The sequence below is a fragment of the Narcine bancroftii genome, chromosome 8 (genome assembly GCF_036971445.1).
Source record: "Narcine bancroftii isolate sNarBan1 chromosome 8, sNarBan1.hap1, whole genome shotgun sequence".
Taxonomy (NCBI): Eukaryota; Metazoa; Chordata; class Chondrichthyes; order Torpediniformes; family Narcinidae; genus Narcine; species Narcine bancroftii.
In genome coordinates, this window is record NC_091476.1 from 49,113,017 (window position 1) to 49,139,620 (window position 26,604).

At 38.6% G+C, this 26,604-nt stretch overlaps 1 protein-coding gene across 1 annotated transcript in view; it reads left to right on the forward strand.

The window, feature by feature from the left end:
* LOC138740666 (connector enhancer of kinase suppressor of ras 2) overlaps nt 1–26,604 on the forward strand; it is a 763,661-nt gene that overhangs the window by 279,973 nt on the left and 457,084 nt on the right. Inside the window, exon 5 of the mRNA XM_069893653.1 lies at nt 10,953–10,994. Coding sequence (XP_069749754.1) covers nt 10,953–10,994 — 42 coding nt within the window. The remainder of the gene's footprint in view (nt 1–10,952; nt 10,995–26,604) is intronic.

Consider the following 26,604-nt stretch of genomic DNA (forward strand, 5'->3'; position numbering starts at 1 on the left):
CTGCAGATACATGTGAAGTGTTACTTCACTTGACAGGCCTGTTTGGGGCCCTGAACCGAGGTGATGGAGGAGTTGTGGCCATTAATGTTGCTCTTCCTGCAGCCTCAGGGGAAGGTGTCAGAGGGATGATTGGTGGGGAGGGATAAATGCACAAGAGAATCGCAGAGGGAGCAGTCCCTATGGATGGTAGAGAGGGAAAGATGTGTCTAGTAGTGGGATCCTGTTGTAAGTGCTGGAGATTACAAAGGATAATGTTTTGGATATGGAGGCTGGTGGAATGGTAGGGAAGGACAAAGTTATCCTGTATTTGTTATCATTTAGGGACAGAGGGAGCCAGGGCAGATGAGTAGGAAATAGAAGGGATGCGGTTGAGGCCTGAGTTGATTGTGGTGGAGGGGATCTGGACTGGAAGACCTCAGGCTTGGGAACAATTGTGAGGGAAACAGAGAAATTGCAAGAAGGAGATAGAATAATTGCAGTGGACTGGGTGTGAAGAAGAGTGGTTGTGGTTTTGTAAAATTCATCGGTTGAAAGCTTGTCTCCTGAGATGGAGACAGAGAGATCAAGAAAGGGAGAGTGTTGTTGGAGATGGTCTAGCTGAACTTGATATTGGGGTCAAAGTTGGCTACGAAGTTAATGAAGTTGATGAGCTCATCACGGGTGCATGAGACAGCCCAAATGTAGTCATCAAATTTAGGCATGCAGCATGGATTGCTCCACACAGCCCACAAACAGGCAGGCATAGCCAGGACCCATGAGGGTACCCATGGCTATTCCTTTGATTTAAAGGAAGTGAGATGAGTCAAAGGAGGTTATTAAAAGTGAGTACAACTTCTGCCAATGGAGAATGGTGGTGGTAGAGGGTGACTGCTTGGATCTCTGGTCTTGATAAAAAACAAAAGACTTTGAGACCTTCTGTATGAGGGTTGGATGTATAAAGGCATTGGATGCCCATCGTAAAAATAAGGTGGTCCAGTTCAGGGAATTTGAAGTAATTGAAGAGATGGAGGGCATGTGTGGTATCGTGGATGTAGGTGGGGATGGGTTGGATCAGCTTTCCACAAACACTCTTCCCTTTCTGGATCTCTCTTACCCCTTTTTCATACCTCTAGAAAGCTGGGTATTATCCGCCTTTTGAACTGTGTGAATGCATCGAGGGTGGATGGGGGGGGGGGGCCCTAAATTTACCCAGCTTTGATCTGCTAAGGTAGGCAGTATCAGAGGTGGACAATATTGATGTGAGACCAGTCTAAAAGTGCGAACTGTGTTGCCATGCTTCTGTGCTACATGTCCCGCGCTTCAACTGTGTAAAAGGCTTACAGACCCGGCTTTCCTTCTGTTCTGTGTGATCAAGGAAACCAGCTTCCAGAGCTGGGTCATGTCTACAGCAATAAAGAGCTTCTGTCTCCATTATCAGGAGACAAACTTTCCACTAATATATTTTACACTCCACATCTACCTTGACTACACTTCCAGTTGTTCTCCCACCATATATTTCTTCACTGTTAATTTTATACACTAGTTTTACAAATTTTTACAGACCATATCCTTTAGTTCCCATAATTAATTTTAAAAAATAATTTTCATTTACTGAAATAAATGAATCAATCTATTTGCCTTTTAAAAAACCCAAACGAAGTCCTGCTATTTTGATTAATTTACCTTGCCGGAACTACTTTGACAATTCATTACAGGTTATTTAAAATGTGTGGTACAGTAAAACCCTTGGTATCCAGAACCTATGGAGATTGGTAGATGCCAGATAAATGTATTTTCCGGTTACTTGAGATGTACTTTTACAATTCCCAACTAATAAAACTGCATTAAGAATAAACAGTTAAAAGACAAATGACAAAAATATTATACTTAGAATGAACAAACTTCACTTGCATAAATATATAAACCTTAAAGCACTTTATTTTATTTTTAGTCACATTCTTTGAAAACATTTAATCATTGCTGCATCTGCAGGTTCCTCCCCCTCCAAGGGCCCACCCAAAGACAAACAACAGCATTATAGATAATTAACCCCCCCCCCCACCCAAGTTTACAGATAAAGCCTCTGTCCAGGGCAACTTACTAAGTAGTGATAAGGAGACACTTGAAGAGAGTCATTCCAACACCGAGTGGGATCGACCAGCAATGCAATGCAATTGCTCTTTCACATTTTCTTTCTTCTTTCTTTGGCTTGGCTTCGCAGACGAAGATTTATGGAGGGGTAAATGTCCACGTCAGCTGCAGGCTCGTTTGTGGCTGACAAGTCCGATGCGGGACAGGCAGACACAGTTGCAGCAGTTGCAGGGGAAAATTGGTTGGTTGGGGTTGGGTGTTGGGTTTTTCCTCCTTTGTCTTTTGTCAGTGAGGTGGGCTCTGCGGTCTTCTTCAAAGGAGGTTGCTGCCCGCCGAACTGTGAGGCGCCAAGATGCACGGTTTGAGGTGATATCAGCCCACTGGCGGTGGTACCTCTTCTTTGGTGCACCTCTGTCACGGTGGCCAGTGGAGAGATCGCCATATAACACGATCTTGGGAAGGCGATGGTCCTCCATTCAGCAGCGTGGATTCGATGCTGTCGGCCTCTGCCATCTCGAGTACTTTGATGTTAGGGATGAAGTCGCTCCAATGAATGTTGAGGATGGAGCGGAGACAACGCTGGTGGAAGCGTTCTAGGAGCCGTAGGTGTTGCCAGTAGAGGACCCATGATTCGGAGCCGAACAGGAGTGTGGGTATGACAACAGCTCTGTATACGCTAATCTTTGTGAGGTTTTTCAGTTGGTTGTTTTTCCAGACTCTAGGCACTATTTGCCTTGGCGAGTCTGTTGTCTATCTCGTTGTCGATCCTTGCATCCGATGAAATGGTGCAGCCGAGATAGGTAAACTGGTTGACCGTTTTGAGTTTTGTGTGGGGGCTGGTAGTCATGGTGGGGAGCTGGCTGATGGAGGACCAAAATGTTTGGCCTGGAAGTCAGCCTGAAGAAAACTGAGGTCTTCCATCAGCCAGCTCCCCACTCTTTCACATAAGTTTATTCAAACAGCTGATATGAGCACAGTACGACCAAGGCACTCTGCTGGCTGAAAACTTGCTCCCATCTTCACCAAAGTTTTATGTGTAACATCAGAGAACATTTACTTTTACAATTTAAAACTTGTGTATTTTTTACTTATTATTTTATGCGTATTAATTAATTTAAAAAATATTTTCCTTTTTTTAGTATTTCCTTGAATTCTGGATACCAGACTATTTCTGTAATTAGCTTTTGATAATTCTTGCACTTCTCTGAAGGAGCTTGACATATTGTGTTAAATTTTATATCCAGTACCTGGTCCGATTTGTCATTGCAAAAATCATTTCTCTCGAGATTATAATGACATTGCAGGCTCCATCCCCCTTTTCCAAAAAAGTAGTTTAAGGATTGTGTCTGAAAACATATTCAAGAAACTATACCTGATAGTGTTGTCGATGGCCAATGGTTCCACAGTTGAATCGTTGGCAAGGAGTGGGTCCCTTATAAGTAAATCCCTGATCTACAAAAAACAAGTTTCAAGTCCAGGACATGCTCAGATGCTGACATAAATAAATACAATGGCACGTTTTATTGTTGACTCCTTGACTAAATTGTTTGACAATCTGTGAAGATATTCAGCCCAATCTGTGGTATCATCAGTGAATTCTCACCTGCATCTATGAGGAAGCAGGTCAACTGACTTGTTCACTTTACATATTTATTTTATTAATTTTAAAACAATGTTAATTATTGTAATTTTATAATGTATTTCAAGATATAAAGCCTTTAGTGTTGACTAAGGGCTCAGGCCCAAAGTGTTGGCTATATATCTTTGCCTCCGATGGATATTGTGGGACCTGCTGAGTTTCTCCAGTGTCTATAATCACTGTGTCTGGAGACTTCCTTGTTTAACTGTTGACAGCATTGACAGAAGTGAGGATCTCTCCCCACCTTTGTCCTGCCACATTGGGGTTAAATCCACAGCCATTCTTATAGGAGACTGGCTCACCACTGATCTCTTACTTAATCTCGGGGGACATTTACTGGATAAAGAGAGATGGCTGTTCAGCTCTAAGATTTCCGATTTCCGATTTATTGTCAGAGTACGTACATTACATTGCATACAACCCTGAGATTCCTTTTTCCTGTGGGTGAGGCAGAATTACCACTTATTGGTAGTGCAAAAAAGACTGTAAAAAAACGTATACATGTAAATCAATAAAGAACTGTAAACAAATAACAAAATATAAACAAACTGTGCAATACACAAAGAGGAAAATAAATAAAGTACACAAGTAAGAATCCTTAAATGAGTCCCTAATTGAGGAGTCTGATGGTGGAAGGGTAGCAGCTGTTCCTGAACCTGGAGGTGTGAATCATGTAGCACCTCTATCTATTTCCAGATGGCAGCAGCGAGAACAAGGCATGTTGGGTGGTGTGCATCCTTGATGATTGTTGCTGCTCTCCGACGGCAGGGTTCCCTGTAGATGTTCTCAGTGGTGGGGAGGGTTTTTCCAATGATGTGCTGGGCTGTGTCCACCACCTTTGTGAGGGCTTGACACTCAGGCATTTTGGTGTCCCCGTACCAGACTGTAATGCAGCCGGTCAGCACACTTTCTACCACACATCTGTAGAAATTTACCAGGGTTTCTGATGTCATGCAAAGCCACCACAAACTCCTGAGGAAGTAGATGCGCCGACGTGCTTTCTTCACGATGCCGTTACTGTGTTGGGCCAAGGAAAGATCGTGCGAGATAGTGACTTCCACGAAAATAAATTTGCTCACTCTCTCCACCTCTGATCCCCCAATGATCACTGAATCGTCTGACTCTGGTTTTCCCTTCCTAAAGTCAACAATCATCTCCTTGGTTTTGGTGACGTTGTGTGTGAGGTTGTTGTTGGTGCGCCATTCAACCAAGTTTTCAACTTCCCTCCTGTCTGCTGACTCAGCGCCTTTTTACTTCAGACAACCCATTACTCTCCTTAACTAACCCACTACTCTCCTTAACTGCTTCAGGTGTGCTCAAATGGGATAAGTCATGGCACTGAGCCGAGTCCAGCAGTATCCAACCTGCTATTAGTTTTGCACAATTGAAATGAAATCAATTGAAATCAACTGTTGTGAGATACAGTGAAAAGCTTGGTTTTGCACACTATCTAGACATGTCAATCCATACTTAAGTGCTGCAGGTAGTGTAATAATATAACAAAAGTGCAGAGGGTAGTGTAGTGTTGTTCTCAGTCAAGTGTGCAGGGTACCAAAAAATACAGTTAAACCATGCAACTTTATTATCCATTTAAGGAAAGAAGCTGTCTACGAATCTGAAGGTTGGTATTTTCAAGCATGCATAATTTACTGCACTAGTCCAGTTATGTCAACAGGCATATGTGAATAACATAGTCAATATTTATCCTCAGAAGTTGGAAACACTGGAGATCTTTGTTTATGTTTGGTTTTGTTTATGTTCTGCCCACAGATGTAATTCCATTTCATTGTTTACTTCAGCACTATAAGGTTAAAAATGCACTTATCCTAGAATGAAGGGTAATAGTGATGCTTTCCATGACACTTTGTGTTACTCAAGCAGCACCATTGCATTTGTCATCTTGAATCCTGAGTAATACAACATCTTGCTTGCACTCAGTGGAATAAAATAAGGCAGCAAAAGGTTTTTTGTTTTGGTTTGACAAAGTTGTCGTTAATGTGTTAATTTTTATCCTTTTGAGTTGAAGTTTTTCTTAAAGTGGCCAAGTATTTATTTGTGATTTAAAAAAAAAATTAAAACGTGCCCAGCCAGCGAGAAACTGACCAAAAATGGTGCTGTGTGTATGTTGCTTGTCCAGAGGGGTTAATTTATTGTGTTGGATTTGTTCAGTTTCTAGATACTTCTCCCGAATAGAAAGTCGCAGTAGATTACCGATATCAATTATTTATTGCAGATTTCCATCTGCTTTAAAAGCAACAAAATAGAATGATCAAATGCATTGATAGTGAAAGAGCTGGATTATTGACCCTTCATAATGTGCCTGGGCAGAAAATCAAACAGGGTGTTCTGCTGGCATAGATAAGGAAAATGGGTTTCCACAAGACTTGGTAATCAGGAGACAGAGATTGAAGGTCATTCATTAAAAAGCTGACAGAAAATTACTCTGATCTGGCACATTACCTGAAAGAGTAATGGAAGCCGATTCAATAATAATGTAGAGGAAAGAATGTGGAGAAATAAATACTTGGAGGGGAAGGATCGATTGGACTACTCTAGGAAGAGCTAGCATATGCACCATGAGCTGAAATAACTCCTTTGCTGTATCATTCATTATGTGATTACTTGATGACCTGTATCAGGTTTTCTAGCTGTGTCTTTGGTTTTATTCATTCATGGCTATGGGTTTTGCTGACAAGGATGGGACTTGTCACTTGGCACCATAAAAGGATCAAGTGTATTGAGGATTGTTAGGAACAAGGACAATTTATGACACTTGAACAGGTAGAAAATAGTTATGATTTGTCAAATAGAACTTTCTTCTTCTATCTTCAATTAAGATCTTTTTTAAGAGATAGTTCACAATCAGCCATGACCCTACCAATGTGTAGTGATGTGGAGATTCTTTGAAAGGGGATCACAAGTAAATTTATATCTAAGATGTATTTCCAAGTACAGAGCAATTGCCTGAAACCGGGCTTGCACAAATCGAGGGAAAGGTGGGAGATCGACTTGGGGAAAAGGATTCAAGAACAATATTGGTCAAAATTGTGCTCCAATGATATGACATCATTTAGTAATATCAAATATAGATTGATACAATACAATTTTATGCACCAATTATACCTTACACACACTGCAAAAATTACATGGTTTAAAATCTGAAATTCTGGACTCGTGTCTTTGGTGTGGTATAGAGGTTGAAGCATTTATACATTCAACCTGGCTATGTGTAAAAGTAAGATTCTTTTGGTATAACAGCAGAAATTTTGACAAAAATAATAAAAGTGGATTTTCCATTGGAACCAGAACTGTATTTATTGAGCAATCTGATGGTTATTGACACAAAACTATCAAAATATCAAATACTGTTGATGAGGACGGCACTAGCAGTAGCGAGGACATGTATCGGTGTTACATGGAAGTCCGACTCCCCCTAATTATTACTCACTGGAATGTGGAAATACAAAGTTTTTCCCCCTGGAAAAGATAACACAATCTTAGAAAGAAATATAATGTATTTATTAAAAATATTGCAACATTACTTGAATCATACTAGTTTTAGGATATAATTAATTTCCCCAAAAAGGTTTAAATAATATAGTTAGATTAATAGCATTGAATTCCTGAAGGTCAAGACATGGACTAATTAACAAAGATGTGCTCAAATACCCTTTCCTTTTTTTATATTGGGGGGGGGGGAGGTGAGATTTGGGGAATCATGTGAGACCCTGTAATTTGAAAAAAATACAATTTATATGATGTATGTAATAATGTTCTATATGTACCTTGGAAAACTTTAAATAAAATATTCATAAAGATGGCACTTATCAGGTTTTGGTTTCTAAAATTAATAACTGCATTGCTGCTCTATTTTTAAGCAGGTTGACCTTTCCCCAATATGGCCACTTCCTTCTCTGCTGGATAAAGCTTCAATCATTGGAGAGGTTTCCCCTTGATCACCATTGATTGCAATTTTACAAGGGTTCTTGTTATCATCCAAAATGAAATTATCCTGATATCAAAGCCAGTCAATTTTACCTGGCCTTCTTGATCCACTCTTCCGACTGTTTTGACAAAAGCTTCAATATGAGCAGAAACAATCAGTTGAGTCATTTACATTTTCTATTGGTGCTGGATAAGATTATGGTTGTTCTGGTCTTGGCCTCAATTTTACTCTTCTCCTTGGTCCAATACACCTGATTGCCAAACTTCTGAAAACAGCTTTGCTTTGTAAACATTTAATGATTTAGCCTCTACAGCTCACCAAAAGAAGGAATTCCAAAGATTCCCAACTTTTCTAGTGGTGAAATTCTTCCTTATTTCAGATATAAATGGACGTCCCTTCTAGATAGATACCAGATAGATTTTGTACTCTAGTTCCTTGAGACATATACTCCTAGAATATGTTTCAATCAAATCACCTCTTATTCTTCTGAATGTCAGAAACTATCAGCTCAAAATGCTTACACAATAAACCTTTCATATCTCTAGAGTCAATTCAGCGAACCTCCTCCCTATTTTCTCTGAAGCACGTATGGTTGCTTTAATAAGGAAACTAAAACTCTGTGGAGTATTCGAGATATTGCCTCAAGATGTCTAGAAATGTTCTTGCAAAGATTCCTCACCTTTGCAATTCTTCCCTTCTTACGACTATAGCCAACATCTTTCTTGCTTTTTAGTAGCTTTCTGTGCTCATTTGCTCAATTTTACAAGATTTCATTGGCACTGGTACTCATTAATCTCAAATCCTATGGATGACATTCTGCTTTTCTATTCTTCCTACCAACGTGAGAACCTCATTTCATTTACTCCACTTTTCCATTTTCTTTCCACTTTTTACCCTGTTCAAACTATTTTTGCAATTTTTGTGTCCTCTTCACAATGAATATTTGCATGTTTACTCTTTTAGCCTCAGTACAATGTGCTAATTACCATGATCTATTCTCCATGTTGTATCAGTGAACCAATCCTTGATCAATTCTAATGCATTATCCTGTGTCAACATAGTATCATCATCCCATTTGCAGTGATCTTCCATGTGACAACTTATCAACTTCAAATATACTTCAAGGTCAGAGTTATCAGATCAGTGTTTTAGATATGGCAAAGAGGTGGGAACGTTTTTACATTCAACATGGTCTTGTGATAAAGTAAGACTCTTTTGGTTGGAATTAGGGATTTTTTTAGAACAAATTACAGGAGTCCAATTTCCACTAAATCCAGAATTGTTTTTATTGGTAATGATGTAGGGATAAGACCTAACTTAAAACAAACTAAATGCAAGATAGAATTTGTTAAAATTGCATTAGCAGTGGCCAGAAAGTGTATTGCAGTTGCTTAGAAATCTGATTTACACTCAAGTTTGGAACGATGGAATACAGAAATGTACAGTTGTGTTCCCCTTGAGAAAATTACGTATAATTTAAGGAAAAAAAATTTGGCACCCGTATCTACAATAAAGAGGACTGAATTTTTAATTTTTTAGATTTCTAAATGTTCTTCTTAACCTCAAAGACCTGCGTGAATACCGATTAATGATGAAATTATTATGAATTTTAGATTAGATGGATTTTGACATTTTCAGCGGTCCATTTCTTTTTATTTCTCTTTTTATTTTTACTTTTCTCTTTCTCTCTTTCTTTTTCTTTTTATTCTAACACTTTATTTTGTACTTTTTTTTTCCTTGGGATGGGGGTGTTCTGGGGAATTATCATCATGTATCTGACGCTTAACATGTTATTATATTTGTATCCTGAAAAATATTTGAATGCATGTATGTTTAAAAATAAATATTCAAAAAAAAGTACTTCTTGATATGGCACTAGTCTTATTTTGATTAATTGAAAATGTATAAAATTTGATGGAACTGTGCAATGTGCTTAGTTAATTATACTTGCTGTTAGATATTGGTATCAAAGCAAATGATCCATCTTATGGATTGGCCCATATTACCACTTTCTGAGGAGATTTGGCTTGTCATTAAATACTCTCTCAAACTTCTTCAGATATATTGACAGGTTGCATCATAGCACCATATGGGGATTCAACAGCCCAGAAATGTCAAAATCTCTAGAAGGTCATAAATATACATCACAAGCTCCCACCTCCCATCCACTGAACACATCTATGTGAGATGCTGTCTCAAGAAAGCAGCCTCATCACCAAGGTTACAACCTCTTCTTGCTGCTACCTTTGAGCAGAAAGCCTGAAGTCCAGCACCTGTTGGATCAAGAACAGTTTCTTTCCAACAGCTATCAGACTCTTCTTACACTCCCCTTGTTACCCAAATTTCAGACTGTCTGCACTATTGCTAAGTAATTTTTTTTGAACTGGGATAACTGTGAATATTTATTATGTTTTTTTTTATTTAAATTTATTGTCTTTTTAGTTTTATTAAATAAACTTAAAGAATTAAGTTGTAGTTGGGTATTTTTAATTGCTTTTGTAGTTTTTTTTTACTGCTTGTATTAGTGGTACTGCTACACCAATAAGAATTTTGGTTTGCGTATGACAATAAACTCATTGTCATTATAAAGAATACAGTAACTAAGAATGAAGTCCAAATTATCTTTGGACTGAAAACAAATACTGTAGTTGAGAAACTCCGTAGCCACCACAGAACAATAAAATGTTTCTTGTTCACAAGCAGAAAAATAACTACTGCTAGTCACAGAATTTCAAGTTAAAGATTTCAACCATTCTACTCAACACTTAGTTCACATTAGATTAGATCTTACAGCAAATATAACACATAGTCTTCATGCAAAGCAGAAAAAAACCTTCATCAAATAGAAGGGTGATAACCAGGTGAGCAAGCACTCCTCCTGCAGTTTATAATCAGGGTCCACCAACACTGTACATGTGCTTGGGTCAACGTCGATGTTAAGTGCATTTCGGAGATGACCTTTAATGTGCTGCTGCTTTTATATTGTTTTATTAGCATTAGTGACTGAGGATATATCTCTCCTCTATTATCTTCCCAAATTAATATCTAATGGGCTTCACTCTGTGGATTGACATGATTTGTCATCTGTTCAGTGATGAATCGCAGGCTGCTCACTTCTCTTTCCTTTTTTTCCAGAATAAAATAAGTCATTTTTAAAATAGGTTAATAGCTACATTAAAATAATGATCTGAGAATTTTTGGACCGACAGACAAAGTCACTGAAGGGCTGAGATGGGCAGGTATGTTTAGCCTGAAGCAATAAGATAACTAATTGTTCTCTTTCCTCTACCCCTCTAGGATTCAACAGTTTATGAAACTGAAAATAAGATTTTGCATGTGGTGAGTTGTTCAAAATTATATTCCCTTTGCCATTATTTATCTGCCATACTTCAAAAGCTGTTTATTTTTAATTGCATACCTGATTAAGTGAACCTTTTCAGTTTCCCAATCTGAATAGGAGCAGGAATAAGCCATTTGGCCTGTCAACTTAATAACACCAAGAACTTAGACCATTGATGATCTGAACCTCAGGCTCCCAAAGTATCTTGAACAAACAAACATCTATCTCATTTTGGAAATGTTCAAGATCTAGTGTCCAGATCTTAAATTTTCAGCAGTGAGTTTCAGTTTCCCAGTACTACGTTGTGATGAGTGCTCCAAGAGAAGGTTTCTCTGTAGATATGACCACATAGTTTTGACATGTTGGAATGTGAATATTTCTTTTGATCAGAGTTCAAATTATTATGTGGATATCAAACAATTTTTTTTAATTAGAGGAGAGTTTGATTTGTTTTGGTGAATTTGTGAGAAAGGCAAAGGAAATACAATGCAAGAAAATTAACTCTTTTCCATGTTGAATTCTATTTGGCAATTGGAATTACTCCCATTAATGCCTGACAAGGGGGTGAAGTTCTTTTGTCCAACCCATTCACTGCAGCTTGCATTACATTTATTTTTGCACTGCAGATAAATATTCCCAGTTTCATCAAGTCTAAATGTTGAAATGGATTGACTCTCAGTGCAATTAGAGTCCAAAATATCTTTTGAATTAATGATAACATCATAAATTTGGAAAGTTTCATCATAATTTGTCATCTAGATGAGAGACATGAACTAAAAATGAACTTACTTTATTGAACCCATTTGACGTCCATATGCTAACTAGAGTCAGGCCAACTCCATTGTACCAAAAACAAATGTGCTGGAGAAACCCAGCAGGTCACACACGTCGATTGGAAGTTAAAGGTAACCATTATTCTGGGCCTGAGTCCTTCATCAGGAATTTCTCCAGCACATTTGTGTATTGCACTTGATCCCAGCAGATTTTCTTGTTTAACTCCCGCTGCACCATAGTCAGTGGGCAGTGCTTACAATTTTGATACGTGAGGTTCATCATTTATTGAAAGCGAGATTTCATAAAATGTCCTTATTAAGTAGAACCAGGCTTGACAGGCCACATGGGCTACTCCTGCTCCTATTTCTTATGTTCTTATTTCTCTTTAAAGTAAGATTGAATCAAATTCAATTTTATTGTGTAAGATTTGCAAAAATATTTGGCTTGCAGATATTTTGGGATTCAGCCCATTGGTCTATAAAATCTGCAAATAAATGATTTGACACACCATCTAGCGCATATGAAGTTAGTATGTTTCTGAGATTTACAGACAATGTTGTGCACATACCAAACCAAGAAGATGCACTGAATTTTTATCTCAGTTCTTCAGAGCAAATGTCCTGGGACATCACTGGTGCAAGAGTGCAGAGCTTTAAAGGTGATTAAATGAGTTCTGTTGAGAAACAAATCTTTGGAACAAAACAACAGGGGAAAGTTCCCTGAAACATCTCCTGTTTGTCTCAGCAATGGAGTGCATCATGTACATGTTTGCAGTAGAAAAGATAAAAATAATAGGAAATACCACACTTTAGTCATGCTAACAAAAGCTGATTTCCAGATGATACAAGAAAAATGTGTTGCCCTTTGTTGATCTGACATCCATAAAGATGCATGTGAAAATGAAACAAATTCCTTGTCGTAATTTGGATTTTTGATAGTAATAAATATACTTTTATTTCTTAGCGAAGAGGTGAATAAATGTAAAAGAGAGCATCCATGTATGACATTCAAGGTTATTATGTTATTTAAATATGCTCCTCATATAAGGAGAGATTGTTGTGGGCCAATAAGAACATTGTATTTCATGGCTGGACGTGAATTTCCTGCTCTGCATCATTTAGGTGCCGTTTGGATGTGTATCTCCAACCACCAGCTTGCTTTGCCACATTTGGTGTGCCTCTGTAAGCCATCTGACCCAGGGGTGTCCTGGGCAAATCTTTATCAAGAGCCAAGTACATTTAGAAAATCTTGCCCCGGAATGGAGCAGAAAGGAACACAGGGAATTGATAAAAGCGAGGAACTGTATTGTACTGCTTCAGATGGTGGCACAGATACAAGAGTTGCAGGGGTCCCATAGGGAGGAGGAAGGATATAAGATGCTCAGAAGCCTTCCTAACATGGTTTGACCTCTTACTCTCTTCATTGCCTGGAGGACCTCTATCCTTATGGCTCCTTGTGGATTTTTTGGAGGTAGCTGATCTCTATCAATTGAGTCAGCTGGGAAAGCAATTTGATTCCTATTATATTGGTTAAAATAAGTTTGATCTCCCCAGTCTATAGACATGAGACGATATCCAGTTCCAAAAGCCATTGTCCAAAACTGTAAACGATAGTGTTAAAAAGGAGCTGAAGGCTAAAATTTGATTATATTGGCATATTCCTCAAGTATTCTGTGCCTTTCTTGCATGGAAGTAAATATGAAACACAGAGACCAATACCTTAATTTATGGTGCTTTTGAGCTTTTTGTAGATCTCTAATATCCTAAATCCATATTTTGCCATATTAGTGCTCAATAGCCTGTCAATGAGCTTGATGTAAAAATCTATCCCTACTTACATCATGTTGTTTTTACACATTCAGGCTAGACTGGTGAGGATTCCCTCTCAGAACGAGCAGATACCACTTAATCCATATCAGACTACAGTAAACTCAAAACTTTCGGACAATTTATGTCAGGATTTATTAATTTAATCGTGAATGCCAAATCAGCTTCAAAGTTGCAAACATTTTAAAATAGAAACTATAATTCACATTAAAAAAATTAATAGGTCATCAAAATCCTTTCCAGATCACCAAAGTGCATTCCTTTGGAATTAGTTTAAAAAAAATCAATATTAAAACAGATTTATAAAGCCACCATAGACTTCTGTTGGCTAATGCCAGTGGAAGTATAAATTCCATTGACAAAGGCATTTTAATTAGATTATGTTTTTCTAAGTTCCCTGTCTAGATCCTCTGCAATCCATTGTTTTTTCCCAGATGAATGTAAATCTGGACACACTGCTTTAAAGTAGAAGCCAAGGGGATAAAGATAGGTAACTTGGCAAGCAGAGGGGATGGGAGAACTTTAAAAGCATGTGAACCCGCAGTGAAGACTGGAGAGCAGACTTAATTGAAATGTACAAGTTCCTGAAGGGTCCCTATGGCATGCCTGTTCAGGAACATTTCCTCTTGTGAAAGAATCTAGAGTAAAAAGTCTTGATTAAAAATAAAGAATTACCATTAGATGGAGATAGGATTTTTAAAATTTTCTCTTTGTGGGTCATGGGTCCTTGATAATCTCTTCACAAAAGGGCAATTGAAGTACAAATTTGAATATTTTTAAGGCAGAGATGCTTATATTCTTGATAAGCAAAGGAGGGAAAGTTAAATGGGAAGGCTATTATCTGATCAAACAGTGTCAGAGCAGGCTTGAGTGACTAATTGATCCTAGTTTTTGTCGTATTATAAAACTCCAAGCTCTATTATGTACAAACATGCAAACAGATCAAAAGTACCCTTCATAGATTTTTTGGTTAATATATAGCACAGTAACAAACCCTTTTGGCCACAAGTCTTTACTGCCCAAATACTCCCAATTAACCTACATCCACTGACATGTTTCAAATGGTGGGAGGAAATGAGAGCCCCCTAGAGGAAACCAACAAAGACACAGGGAGAATGTTCAAACTCTTTATAGACAGCGCAGGATTCGAACCCCAGTCCTAATCGCTGGTGCTGTAATGGTGTTATGCTAACCACTACACCAACCGTGCTGCCCCAAGTTGTATCTTGGGATCAAAGATGACTTGGTTCCACTCCAGTTTTGTGAGTTTTGAAATGGCTAATGAAGGCCCTGTGGGCACCATTCTTCCATGGATGGGGAGGAAGTGGCTGATAGCTCAAACAGGTGAGTAGTTTGTGAGATGGTTTGGGCCTCTCATTGCTTCCATAGCATTTCCAAGGCATGGCCTTGAGGTTCTCATTCCCATCCTGGGTGCTGCTCAGTTGATTCCTGATGAAAGCAAAATGGTATGAAATTAAAGCACGAGCGTCAGAATGAAAAGTGATCAAGAATAGTTACATAAATTTGCTAAATAAGTAGTGCTCCATGTTAATTAATGATTGGGACCAAGATATTCCCATTTTCATTTTTGGATATTCACAATTTGGATTTGGGACTCAGAAGTACAATTTCAAAATTTATATATGACACTAATTAGAAGAATGTTGTTAGAACAGAAAATTGTGACAAAACAAAGGAAATTATTAATAAACTTGCAAAATCACCAAAGTACAATTTGGTAAGAAAAACAGGAAGGTCACATTCTCTTTGGAAAATATGGCTTTGTGTAGTTATGGATGTTAATCAATTGTATATTTAACATCTTAGGGTGTTGATGCACAGCTCATTAAAAGAACAATGCGATCAAAATAAGAAAATAAAACAGACAAAACACTGATTTCATTGCCAGAAAGACAGATCAAAAAGTGAGGAGATTAAGGTATTTTTTTAATACAGTACATAGAGCATTAAGCACAGTTCTAAGGCTCCTGATGATAACATAAGAACATAGAAGAGGAGAAGATGAATAAAGTTTGACTAGGCTGATCCCAGAAATGAGTGATTATAGGATCTATTGAACAAATTTGTTCTTTGACCAAAGCACAGCTTGATGGAATTGTAATAATGAAATGTTCTGGAAGAGCAGATGCAGAAGTGACAGCCCTGGCTCATTGTGGCTGGAATATAGAACCTATACCCATTGAAATTAGCTCATCAAGTTTATTGTTTTCGGATCACACAAGTACAACCCCATGAAACACCGTTCTCTGGTCCGCGATGCAAAACATGCAAATGCACAACCAGACGTAGCACACATATAGACAAAAAATACATATGCAGGACAAGTATTCATATTTACAAATAAATAAATATTATTTTGTAGCTAACAGTGTGGCAGGTTAAGCTCACTCCTTTATTAGGGCTGGAAAGGTTGTTTTTATACTGTTCAGGTTCCCGCTGTTTTTGCTGATTGACTGAGTCAGCCATATGAATTACAATAGTGGCGGGAACGTCCATGCATATGAATGCCCTTCTTCCCCAGACTGTTGGGCAGCGTGACCAACTCCCATTTTCGTTGTCCTGGGAGTTGCTTTAGCGATCTCTGTTCGCATCTGCTGCCGCGCAATGTGCCGGCCCGATCTCTGCCATTGCGGGCCGCCACAGTTTTATAAATATGAGAATCTCAGATGGTTAGTGTGAGTAGATCCTTTGGTTGTTCAGCATTCTCACTGTCCAGAAGAAAGAGCTGTTCCTCAGCCTGGTGATGCTGGCTCTAATACTCCTGTATCTCTTCCCTAAGAGAAGCATCTGAAAGATCCTGTGTGCAGAGTGGAAGGGATCCTCAATGATTTTGCATGCCTTCTTTAGACAACAATCCCAGTAGATCTCGTCAATTGTGATGGCGGGGGCAGGGGGACCCCAGTGATCCTCTTTGCCACTCTTATCGTCCTGTGGATTGACCTGCAGTCCATTTCTCTACAGCAACTGTACCACACTGTAATGTTCCCAACCAGGACACTCTTGATAGTGTTCCTGTAATAGGTTGATATAATAGTGGCTGGTAGCCTTGCCTGCTTCAGTCTTCTCAGGAAATGCAAGGTATATTGACAGTGAAGACATCATAGTTGGAATATGAATTGCTGGGAAGATAAATATAAAATTATTGAGCTGAACAATTTGTTTCTGTGTTGAAATGCTTTCTGACTACAAAATAATGGATTGAAATATCATGGATTATGTTTCAGACTATATGGCAAATATACCTCCAAGTCTTTGGCTTGGCTTCGCGGACGAAGATTTATGGAGGGGGTAAAAAGTCCACGTCAGCTGCAGGCTCGTTTGTGGCTGACAAGTCCGATGCGGGACAGGCAGACACGATTGCAGCGGTTGCAAGGGAAAATTGGTTGGTTGGGGTTGGGTGTTGGGTTTTTCCTCCTTTGCCTTTTGTCAGTGAGGTGGGCTCTGCGGTCTTCTTCAAAGGAGGTTGCTGCCCGCCAAACTGTGAGGCGCCAAGATGCACGGTTTGAGGCGTTATCAGCCCACTGGCGGTGGTCAATGTGGCAGGCACCAAGAGATTTCTTTAGGCAGTCCTTGTACCTTTTCTTTGGTGCACCTCTGTCACGGTGGCCAGTGGAGAGCTCGCCATATAACACGATCTTGGGAAGGCGATGGTCCTCCATTCTGGAGACGTGACCCATAAGCTTTTCATAAATCTCAGCTGTGAAATCCCAGTATATTCCCATTAGAAGCAAGGACAGTAAGGGTGGGAGCAGCCAACCTTGGATAAGGAGATCAAAATCACCAATGGCAGTAAGAAACCAGAAGATTGGGAAATCTTTAAGAAGCCACAAAGAACCATGAAGCAAGCAATAAAGAAATGGAAGGTAGACTATGAGAACAGACCACCACAAAATATAAAAACAGAAATAAAAGTTTTTATAATTAAATAAAGCACTAAAGAGTGGCTAAAGTGAAGGTTGGACCCTTGGAAGATGAAAAGGGTCAATTGATATTTTATAATAAGGAAATGGCTGGGGCTTTGAATTACTATTTGTGTCAGTATTCACGGTGGAAGACTCGTCAAGCATGCCAAAGAGATATCATGGATGTGATGGGAGGTGAGGAGCTGGGTTTAATAAAGAGGATGCACTCAGAAAACATGAGGGTTTAAAGATAGACAAGTCCCCTCATCCTGATGGAATGCATCCTGGAGTACTGAAAGAAATGGCAGAAGTTATAGATGTGCTTTGGTGATTATTTACCAAAATTCCCTGCATCTGGGCATGTCCTGGCAGATTAGAAGAAGGTGAATGTCATGTCACCATTCAAAAAAGGCATTTGGTAAAAGGCAGGAGACTATTGGCCAATTTGTTTAACATCTGTAGTTGAACTATCATTAAATGTATCAAAGAATAAATAGCAAGGTGTCTGGAGTGATATGGATCCATCAGGCAGATGCAGCACAAATTCAGCAAAGGCGGGAATTTTTTGACAAACTTAAAGGTTCTTTGAGGATATAACGAGTGTGGTAATAGAAGGGAGCAGATGGATGTTGTTTACCTGGATTTTCAGAAGGTGTTTGATAAGGTGCTGCATAAAAGACGTACAAAAAAATAAGGATGCATGAAATTATGGTGATGTATAGCTTGGGTAGAGGATTGGTTAACCAACAGAAAGCAGAGAGTGGGGTGCAGGGGTGTTTTTCTATTTGGCAGTCGGTGATGATTAGGGTGTCACAGGGGTTGGTGTTGGGCCTACAACTGTTTAGAGTATACATAAATGATCTGGAAAAGGGGACAAAGTGTAGCATATCTAATATTTGCTGATGACACTAAATTGAGTTGTAAAGCAAATTGTGCAGAGGATACAGAGAGTCTGCAGAGAGATGGGTTAAGTGAGATGAAATTCAATGTTGGCAAATATGAGGCTATCCATTTTGGAAGGAAAAAATGGAAGATCAAAATATTATTTAAATAGCAAGCGATTGTAACATGCTGCCATGCAGAAAGACTAGGGAGTGCTTGTGCTTGAATCACAAAAGATTAATTTGCAGGTGCAGTAGGCTATCAAGAAGGCAAATGGAATGTTGGCCTTCATTGCTAGAGGGATTGAAGTTAAGAGCAGGGAGATAATGCTGCAACTGTATAAAGTACTTGTGAGGCTGCATTTAGAGTACTGTGTGCAGTCTGATCTCCTTACTTGAAGAATGCACTGACTTGAGAGGCAGCGAAGAGTAGGTTCACCAGGTTGATTCATCAAAGACCCTCACCACCCAGCACATGTTCTATTCTCGCTGCTGCTATCAGGAAAGAGGTATAGGTGCCTCAAGACTCGCACTACCACCTTCAGAAACAGATGGTACCCCTCTACCATCAGACAACTCAACAATAAACACAATCATGGGCTCATTTCAGGAGTCTTATTTGTGCATTTTATTGATTTTCTTTGCTCTCCCTGTATTGTACAGTCAATTTATTTACATTCGTTATCTGTTTACAGTTCTTTTGATTGTTTACATGTTCACGCTGTGTCTAGTTAATTTTTGCACTAGAATTAGTGGTAATCCTGCCACTCCCACAGGAAAAGGAATCTCAGAGTTGTATGTAATGTCATGTATGACAATAAATCTGAAATCTGTTTCCAGGGATGAGGGGGTTGCCTATGAGGAGAGATTGAATCATCTGGGATTGTACTCACTGAAATTTAAAAGAATGAGAGGGGATCTTATAGAAACATATAAAATTATGAAAGGCATAGATTAGATAGAGGTAGGTAAGTTGTTTGCATTGACCAGAACTAGGGGACATTGACTCAAGATTCAAGGTAGTAGATTTAAGACAGAGATGAGGAGTAACTGCTTTTCCGAGAGGGTGGTGAATTTGTGGAATTCACTGCCAATTGAAGCAGTGGAGATGACCTCAGTAAGTATATTTAAGATAAGGTTGGAAAAAGGAATTAAGGGGATATGGGGAAAAGGGGGGTTGGTTGAAATGAGCCTATCATCAGATCAGCCATGATCACATTGAATGGGGGAGTAGGCTTGATGAGCCAGATGGCCAACTCCTGGTCCTATTCCTGATTTTTAATTTAGACATAAAGCACAGTAACAGGTCCTTTGGCCCAACAGCCCATTATATTTTATATTGTGAAAAGATATGTTTTAAAGGAGATCAATTATGGCAGTTTTTTTTAGTGTAGGTCACATACAAACACTTCAAAACAGATCTCATTTGAAATGCCAGAGCTCTGCTCAAGCCAGACAGTCCAGGCTCAGGGTGCTTTTGCAAAAACTTTGAGGAATGCCTATAAGGACTTCACAAGTAGGTGTTAATTGGACATGGTGTGGAGTAATGGATTATTGTTTTGGAAAGCAACAAATGAACGAACTCAGAAGATTGGGTTGAATGCTGCAGTCTGAGTGCAATTTGCTCTTCTAAGAGGCTCATGTGGCTTTTCTGTGTGTGTGTGTGTGTGTGTGTGTGTGTGTGTGTGTGTGTGTGTGTGAGAGAGAGAGAGAGAGAGAGAGATAATTCAGTTCTACAGTTCAGCAGCAGCTGGGACTGGAACACGACAAGCTGGCAAACTTGTGGAAAACCCCATTTTGAGGCCCCATTAGTTCAGCCTGGTCAAAGCCCTTGTGGTCCATACAAGAGAAGATGGCTGGCTGTATAATGTTTCACTTGAAACAAGGGGAACAGAAAGGAACTCTGTGGTAACTTGAAAGAAAGAGGTTATCATCTGGAAAACCCTGATGGGGCAAGGTTCTTCGGCAAGACACTGAAGTGGCTGATCGAAAAGAATCAGTTGTGGGTGTCCAACGAGCAACAAATCTCTCTCAAATCCAACAAGAACCTTTCAGAGCAGTAACCATTTACCTTTCAAGCACCAAAGCCTGTTGAAGATTCATAAATGTTGAATTCTGTGTGCACAGTATAAGAATTGCCTGATACCAGTGAACTTGGAGGAGTGAGAAGTGAGATTGGACTGTGAATGAAAGAACTTTTCTGAATTTATGTACACATTATATACATGAGTGCTTAGAATTAGAAGGGGTTTAAGTTAGGTTGTTAGTAATAATGTTAAAGTTTGATCCTATTTTCTGTTTAAAGATCATTAAAATTAACTTTTGTTTAAGTTACCATTTGTCTTGGTAAATTTCTATTGCCGCTGGGTTTTTGGATCCTCTGGGCTCATAACACACCCAATTACACCCTATTAGTGTGGTATGTTTGGCATAGTGGTTAGCTCAATGCCTTTATAGCGCCAGTAATCAAGACCGGATGGGGGTTCAAATCCTGTGCTGTCTGTAAGGAGTTTGTACATTCTCCCTGTGCCTATATGGGTTTACTCCAGGGGCTCCTGTTTCCTCCCACCATTCAAAATGTAGATTAATGAGGGGTAAGTTGGGCAGCAGGGACTTTTGGGCTGAAACAGACTGTTTCTGTGCTGTGTGTTTAAATTTAAATTTAAACAATTAAAAAATTTAATCTACAGACATGGGGAGAACATACAAACTCCTTACAGACAGTGTGGGAGTTGGGCCCAGGTCACAATCACTGACGCTGTAACAATGCTGCACTAACCTCTACATATCCATCCCTCCCTTTAAATTATGCTTTATCTTCTTATGAACACTTCAATCCATAAGAAAGTATTGCCAATTGAGCTTTAATCAGTTCCATATAAAATTTGTTATTCTTATCTCTTTCTCACTTAGATTCCACTTTGTTGACTTGTGTATGAGAAACAAAGCATGGTGTCGCCAAGATTAAAAGAGAAAATAACTTTCTAACTTCGGACTGATCTTTCCATTTATACAGCTTTGTTTTTTCTGTCTGGGCAGGAAACAGAAACATGCTTGGGAAAACAGGCCTGTGTTTCGACAGCCAGGATCATTGACATGGATTAAATAATGGGAGATAGCTTCAGATTTCAGATTTATTGTCGAAGTGCATTCATGGCATCACATACCACCCTGAGATTCTTTTTCCTGTGGGCATGGCAGAATTACCCCTTATTGGTAGTGCAAAAATAAACTGTATACAGTGTATACATTGTAAACAAATAAGGAACTGTAAACGGGTAATGAATGCAAACAAACTGTGCAATACAGAGAGAATAAAAACAAATTAACCAAGTGCACAAGTAAAAGTCCTTAAATGAGTACCTGATTGAGTTTGTTGTGAGGAGTCTGATGGTGGAGGGGGAGCTGCTGTTCCTGAACCTGATGGTGCAAGTCTTGTGGCCCCTAGACCTCTTTCATGATAGTAGCTGGGTGGTGTAGGTCCTTGATGATTGTTCTCCAATGGCAGTGTTCTCTGTAGATGTTCTCGATAGTGAGGAGGGTTTTGCCTATGATGTCTGGGTCATGTCCACTACCTTTGGGAGGCTTTATGCTCGGGGGTATTGGTGTCCCCATACCAGGCCATGATGCGGTCAGTCAGCACACTTTCCACCATACATCTATAGAAATTTACTAAGTTTTCTGCTGTCATACCAAACCGTAAGTTCCTGAGGAATTAGAGGCACTGATGCATTTTCTTCATGATGCCATTTGTGTGTTTGGTCCAGGAAAGGCCCTCCAAGATAGCGACTCCCAAGAACTTAAATTTGCTCACCCTCTCCACCTCTGATTCCCCCAGTGATCACTGGATTGTATACCTCTGACTTTCCCTTCCTGAAGTAAACATTCAGCTTCTTAGTTTATGTGACATTGAGTGCAAGGATGCTTACCTTTAAGAAAACAAATGAAAACACAATAATGCTAAAACAGTTTAGGCATTCACACCAGATTAACGGGATAAAAAAGGAAAGAACACACAACAGTTAATAAATTGGGTTACATAATGCCATTTTTCCAGGTTGTAATTTCACTTGTATGTAACAAGCACACTTTTTCACTGAATTATACATTATGCAAATTGAATCGCAGAGGGGTCTTGTACTATAGTCCTTTGGAGTCCAGTTCTGTTCTACTCTAGTTCTGGAAGTTCTGTGATGACTGATGAGCCCAAAGTAGAATCTGCAGACTGTCCAGGTGGAGAAGAAGGTGCTTAATGGGGCAAACATGTTGGTTATTTGGTAGGTAGTTCATTCTTTCTGCTGTTTATGTCAAGATTATGTGTCTTGACAAATGGACTGAGGTTCTCTATGATATCTTGAATGTCGCTCCTTCATTTTGAGTGATCACGGGCAGGGATATCCTTAATAATCAGATAATGTTGATATATATTTTTAGGAAATCTAGATGGAGAGGTTATACTTTTTTCAAGGAGTTTTTTGAGAATATCCATGACACAATTTCTCTGCCGTCTTGACAATCTATTACCATGTCAGAGCTCTGAATGGAGTGTCCATTTTGGAAGTCTGGTGACAGCTTGTCTATAGGCCCTCTGCCAAAAGAGTGTCATTAGGGTCTCAATGCCAGAGACAGTGGGCTGTGGGAGAACATGGATATTGATTCACTTGTTAATAAATTTAAAGTTTAAATGTATAAAACGGTAACAGGTCCTTTCAGCCCATGAGCCCTATGCCTGCCCAAATACACCCAATTAACTTACAGCCAAGTGCGTTTCGGAGAGTGGAAGGAACCAGAGCACCCAGGGAAAACCCAGCAGACATGGGGAAAACTCCATACAGTCAGCACCAGATTCAAACCTAGGATGCTGGTACTGTAATACTGTTACACTAACTGTTATGCCAACCGTGCCAACCTTTCAATGAATTTCAAAGATGTTGAAGAGAACGGGTTCATGGCATCTGACCACTGCTTTGTAATGTCTACTGAAGGATCTGTGTGTTTAAAATGTATGAGAGAGCACGGATCGCATGTTGCTTGGCAGAACAGGTTCAAGGACTTGATATTTACACAATCCTTTCAACAAATAGCTAGTGCAGTGAAGGTGAAGGTGAATTTCATTGCCAAAGGCTCTCTTTAACTGAGAGGTGTCTCCCATAAATTGGGAAGTAGTGAGTATTTTCCAGGATTTCCTTGTAGACCTTGGTTGCATTAGATTAGATTCATTGGTTAAAAAGACTTCTGTTCATTCGGGGTTAAGTGTGAGGCCCATCTCCTCCCCTCCACCCCCTCCATTAATGCCAACCATTAGCAAAGGAGGCAATTTGCAGTACAAATTAATTTACCAATCTGCCACTCTCTCAGATGTGGGAGGAAACAGGAGCACACAAAGGAAACCCATGCAGTCATAGGGAGAATGTGCAAATTCCACAAAGGCCGCACCTCAGGTTAGGATTGAACCCACGTTACTGGAGATATGAATCAGCAGCACTAACTGCTGTGGCGCTGCAATGAGGCAAATATGCCCAGTATTTTATTTATTTTCTTTATCTTTTAAATATTTTTATTGAATTTAACATATAAACTTGCATACAAAATTTTAAGGAAAAAAAACTTAACAAGTCATTTCATGTACATACAAATACAAAAAGAGGTTGGAACTACATTAGACATTCCTATAATCCACAAGAAAAACAAATTATTGAATTAATTTATGTTAACCATGTTAAACATGTTTTTACCAAATTAATCCAAATAAAAATTGATAAAAAGAAAATAAAAACTAAAAACTAAATCTAATCAACCCCTTTCCTCTAATCAAGGTTACATTTGTAAAAGAAAAGGGAAATTGTGAATTTAATGGTGACATCCAGACATCAGACAGAGAATCTCCGGAACATTCAAAATTCTTAATTATTTCAATCGTGATAGAGTTTATGAATGGGCTCCACATCTTTATGAATGGAAACTTTCTATCTTTATTATTATATGTAATTTTCTCTTTTTTTGAATATTTTATTTAAGTTTTAAGAAAATACCAAATATAGGACTCAATTAATAACAATAATACACTGAATATAAAATCATAGAAAAACATTCAAAGGTCTGAAAAAAATAAAAAAAGGAGACTCCCTCTTCTCCCAGTTCCCCCTTCCCAGATTTGAAAGAAAAGGGGACAGACAGCAGGGAATAGAGGGAGATAAAAAGAAAGAAAATAGAAAAGAAAAAGCAACAAGATCAAAGTTTGTCATCTCAGAGACACATCATTTTAAAAGTATTCTTCTTCTTTGGCTTGGCTTCACGGATGAAGATTTATGGAGGGGTAAATGTCCACGTCAGCTGCAGGCTCGTTTATGGCTGACATGATTAAATATCTCATAATTGACAAATATCAAATAAATTATACAGTCTTGGCATTTAAGTAATCTAAATAAGGTTTCCAAATTTCAACGAGCATACAATATCTATTCCTATGACAATAAGTAATCTTCTCAAGGGGAATACAACTATGCACTTCCACATTCCAACGATCAATGTGAAGTAGGGAATCGGATTTCCATATTACTGCTATACATTTCCTGGCTATTGACCATACAATTGTAATAAATTTAGATTTACTTCTGGAGATGTCAACTTTTATAACTGCCATATTTCCCAGAAGAAACACTTCTGGGTTTAGAGGGATATTCACCCCCACAATTTCTGTCAACTCTTTCCCTAATTCAATCCAAAAGGGTCTTAATTTTGTGCATAACCAAGTGGAATGTAAAAAGCTACTAACATCTTCTTCTTTCTTTGGCTTGGCTTCGCAGACGAAGATTTATGGAGGGGGTAAAAAGTCCACGTCAGCTGCATCTATACCACATGTAAAACACCTATCAAAATTTTTTGATTTATTTTTATTCATCTTTTGAGTTGTGAAATATAATTGGTGCAGAAAATTATAATTTATCAGTCTATATCTAGAATTAATTAAGGTAATCATATTAGATACACAGGTCTGACCAGCATTATGGATTGATTACCATGCCCAAATCCGATTGTATCTAATTTTATCCAAGCCTAAATAGGACATTACATCATGTAACCACTGTGTATGGGAAGGTGAAGCATCATTTTTCTATTTCAATAAAATTGCTCATCTGGCTATCAATGTGGTAAAGGCTAAAAGTTTCTCCAGAGTTGCAGACAGAAGTATATCTGGCTCATGTGAAAAACCAAACAAAGCAATTAACGAACATGATTCTATATTGATGTTAAAAATCATTGATAAAGTTTGGAAAATGTCTTTCAAGAATCTCTCTAAATTTGGGCACTCCCAAAACATGGATCAGTGATGGTTCAAAAATGTTACATTTCTCACATAGTAGATCAATATCTGTATAAAAACAAGATAATTTAAGTTTGGATATGTGTGTTCTCAACTGTAATAAGCAATGTCTTGCACAGAATGAAGAATCATTAATCAAGCTGAGAGTAGAGAACCAATCTTCATCTGAAAATTTTACGTTCAAATCTCATTCCCAATCGTTCTTAAACCCAGCCATTGAGGCTGATCCTAAATCCAATAAATCATTATAAATATTTGATTGTAATTATCCGTGAAAAAAAGCATGTTAAAAATCAATCAGGAATATTAGTATTTGAGATTTGAGGAAAACCATAAAGCTTGGACTGAATAAAATGCCTTACTTGTAAATATCTAACAAATTTCTGTTAGAAAGATTCAGTTTGGCTGATAATTTTTCAAAAGGGGCAAAGTTATCTCAAATAAAATGATCTTTATAACTTTGATGCCTATTCTACACCATTCCTTGAAATCTATGTCCAGCAGAGACAGCTGAAAAAGATGATTATCTATAATGGGACTAGCCATAGAAAAACTATTAAATACAGTGTTAAAAAAAAATGTTTTCTGGAGAGGGCTGGGTGGAGGGGGAAATAACTGTCACTGCAAAATCAGTTGACGCTGCCAACAAGATCGCAACCCAAATGAAAAGGGGAGTTGTGGTTGCCCGGCAAGGTGTATGGGGCAACTCAGACAGGGAGGAACTTTTGGGGTTAAGGTATTAGTGGATGTGGGAACTGTGGGGGTACTTTATGTCTTAAATGTGTTGTCGTATATTAAGTGTAATAAGAGAAAACTAAGAGATGAAAATGGGGAAAAGGGGGATGGAGGTGGCGAAGAGGTGGAAAAGAGGTGTATGCAAG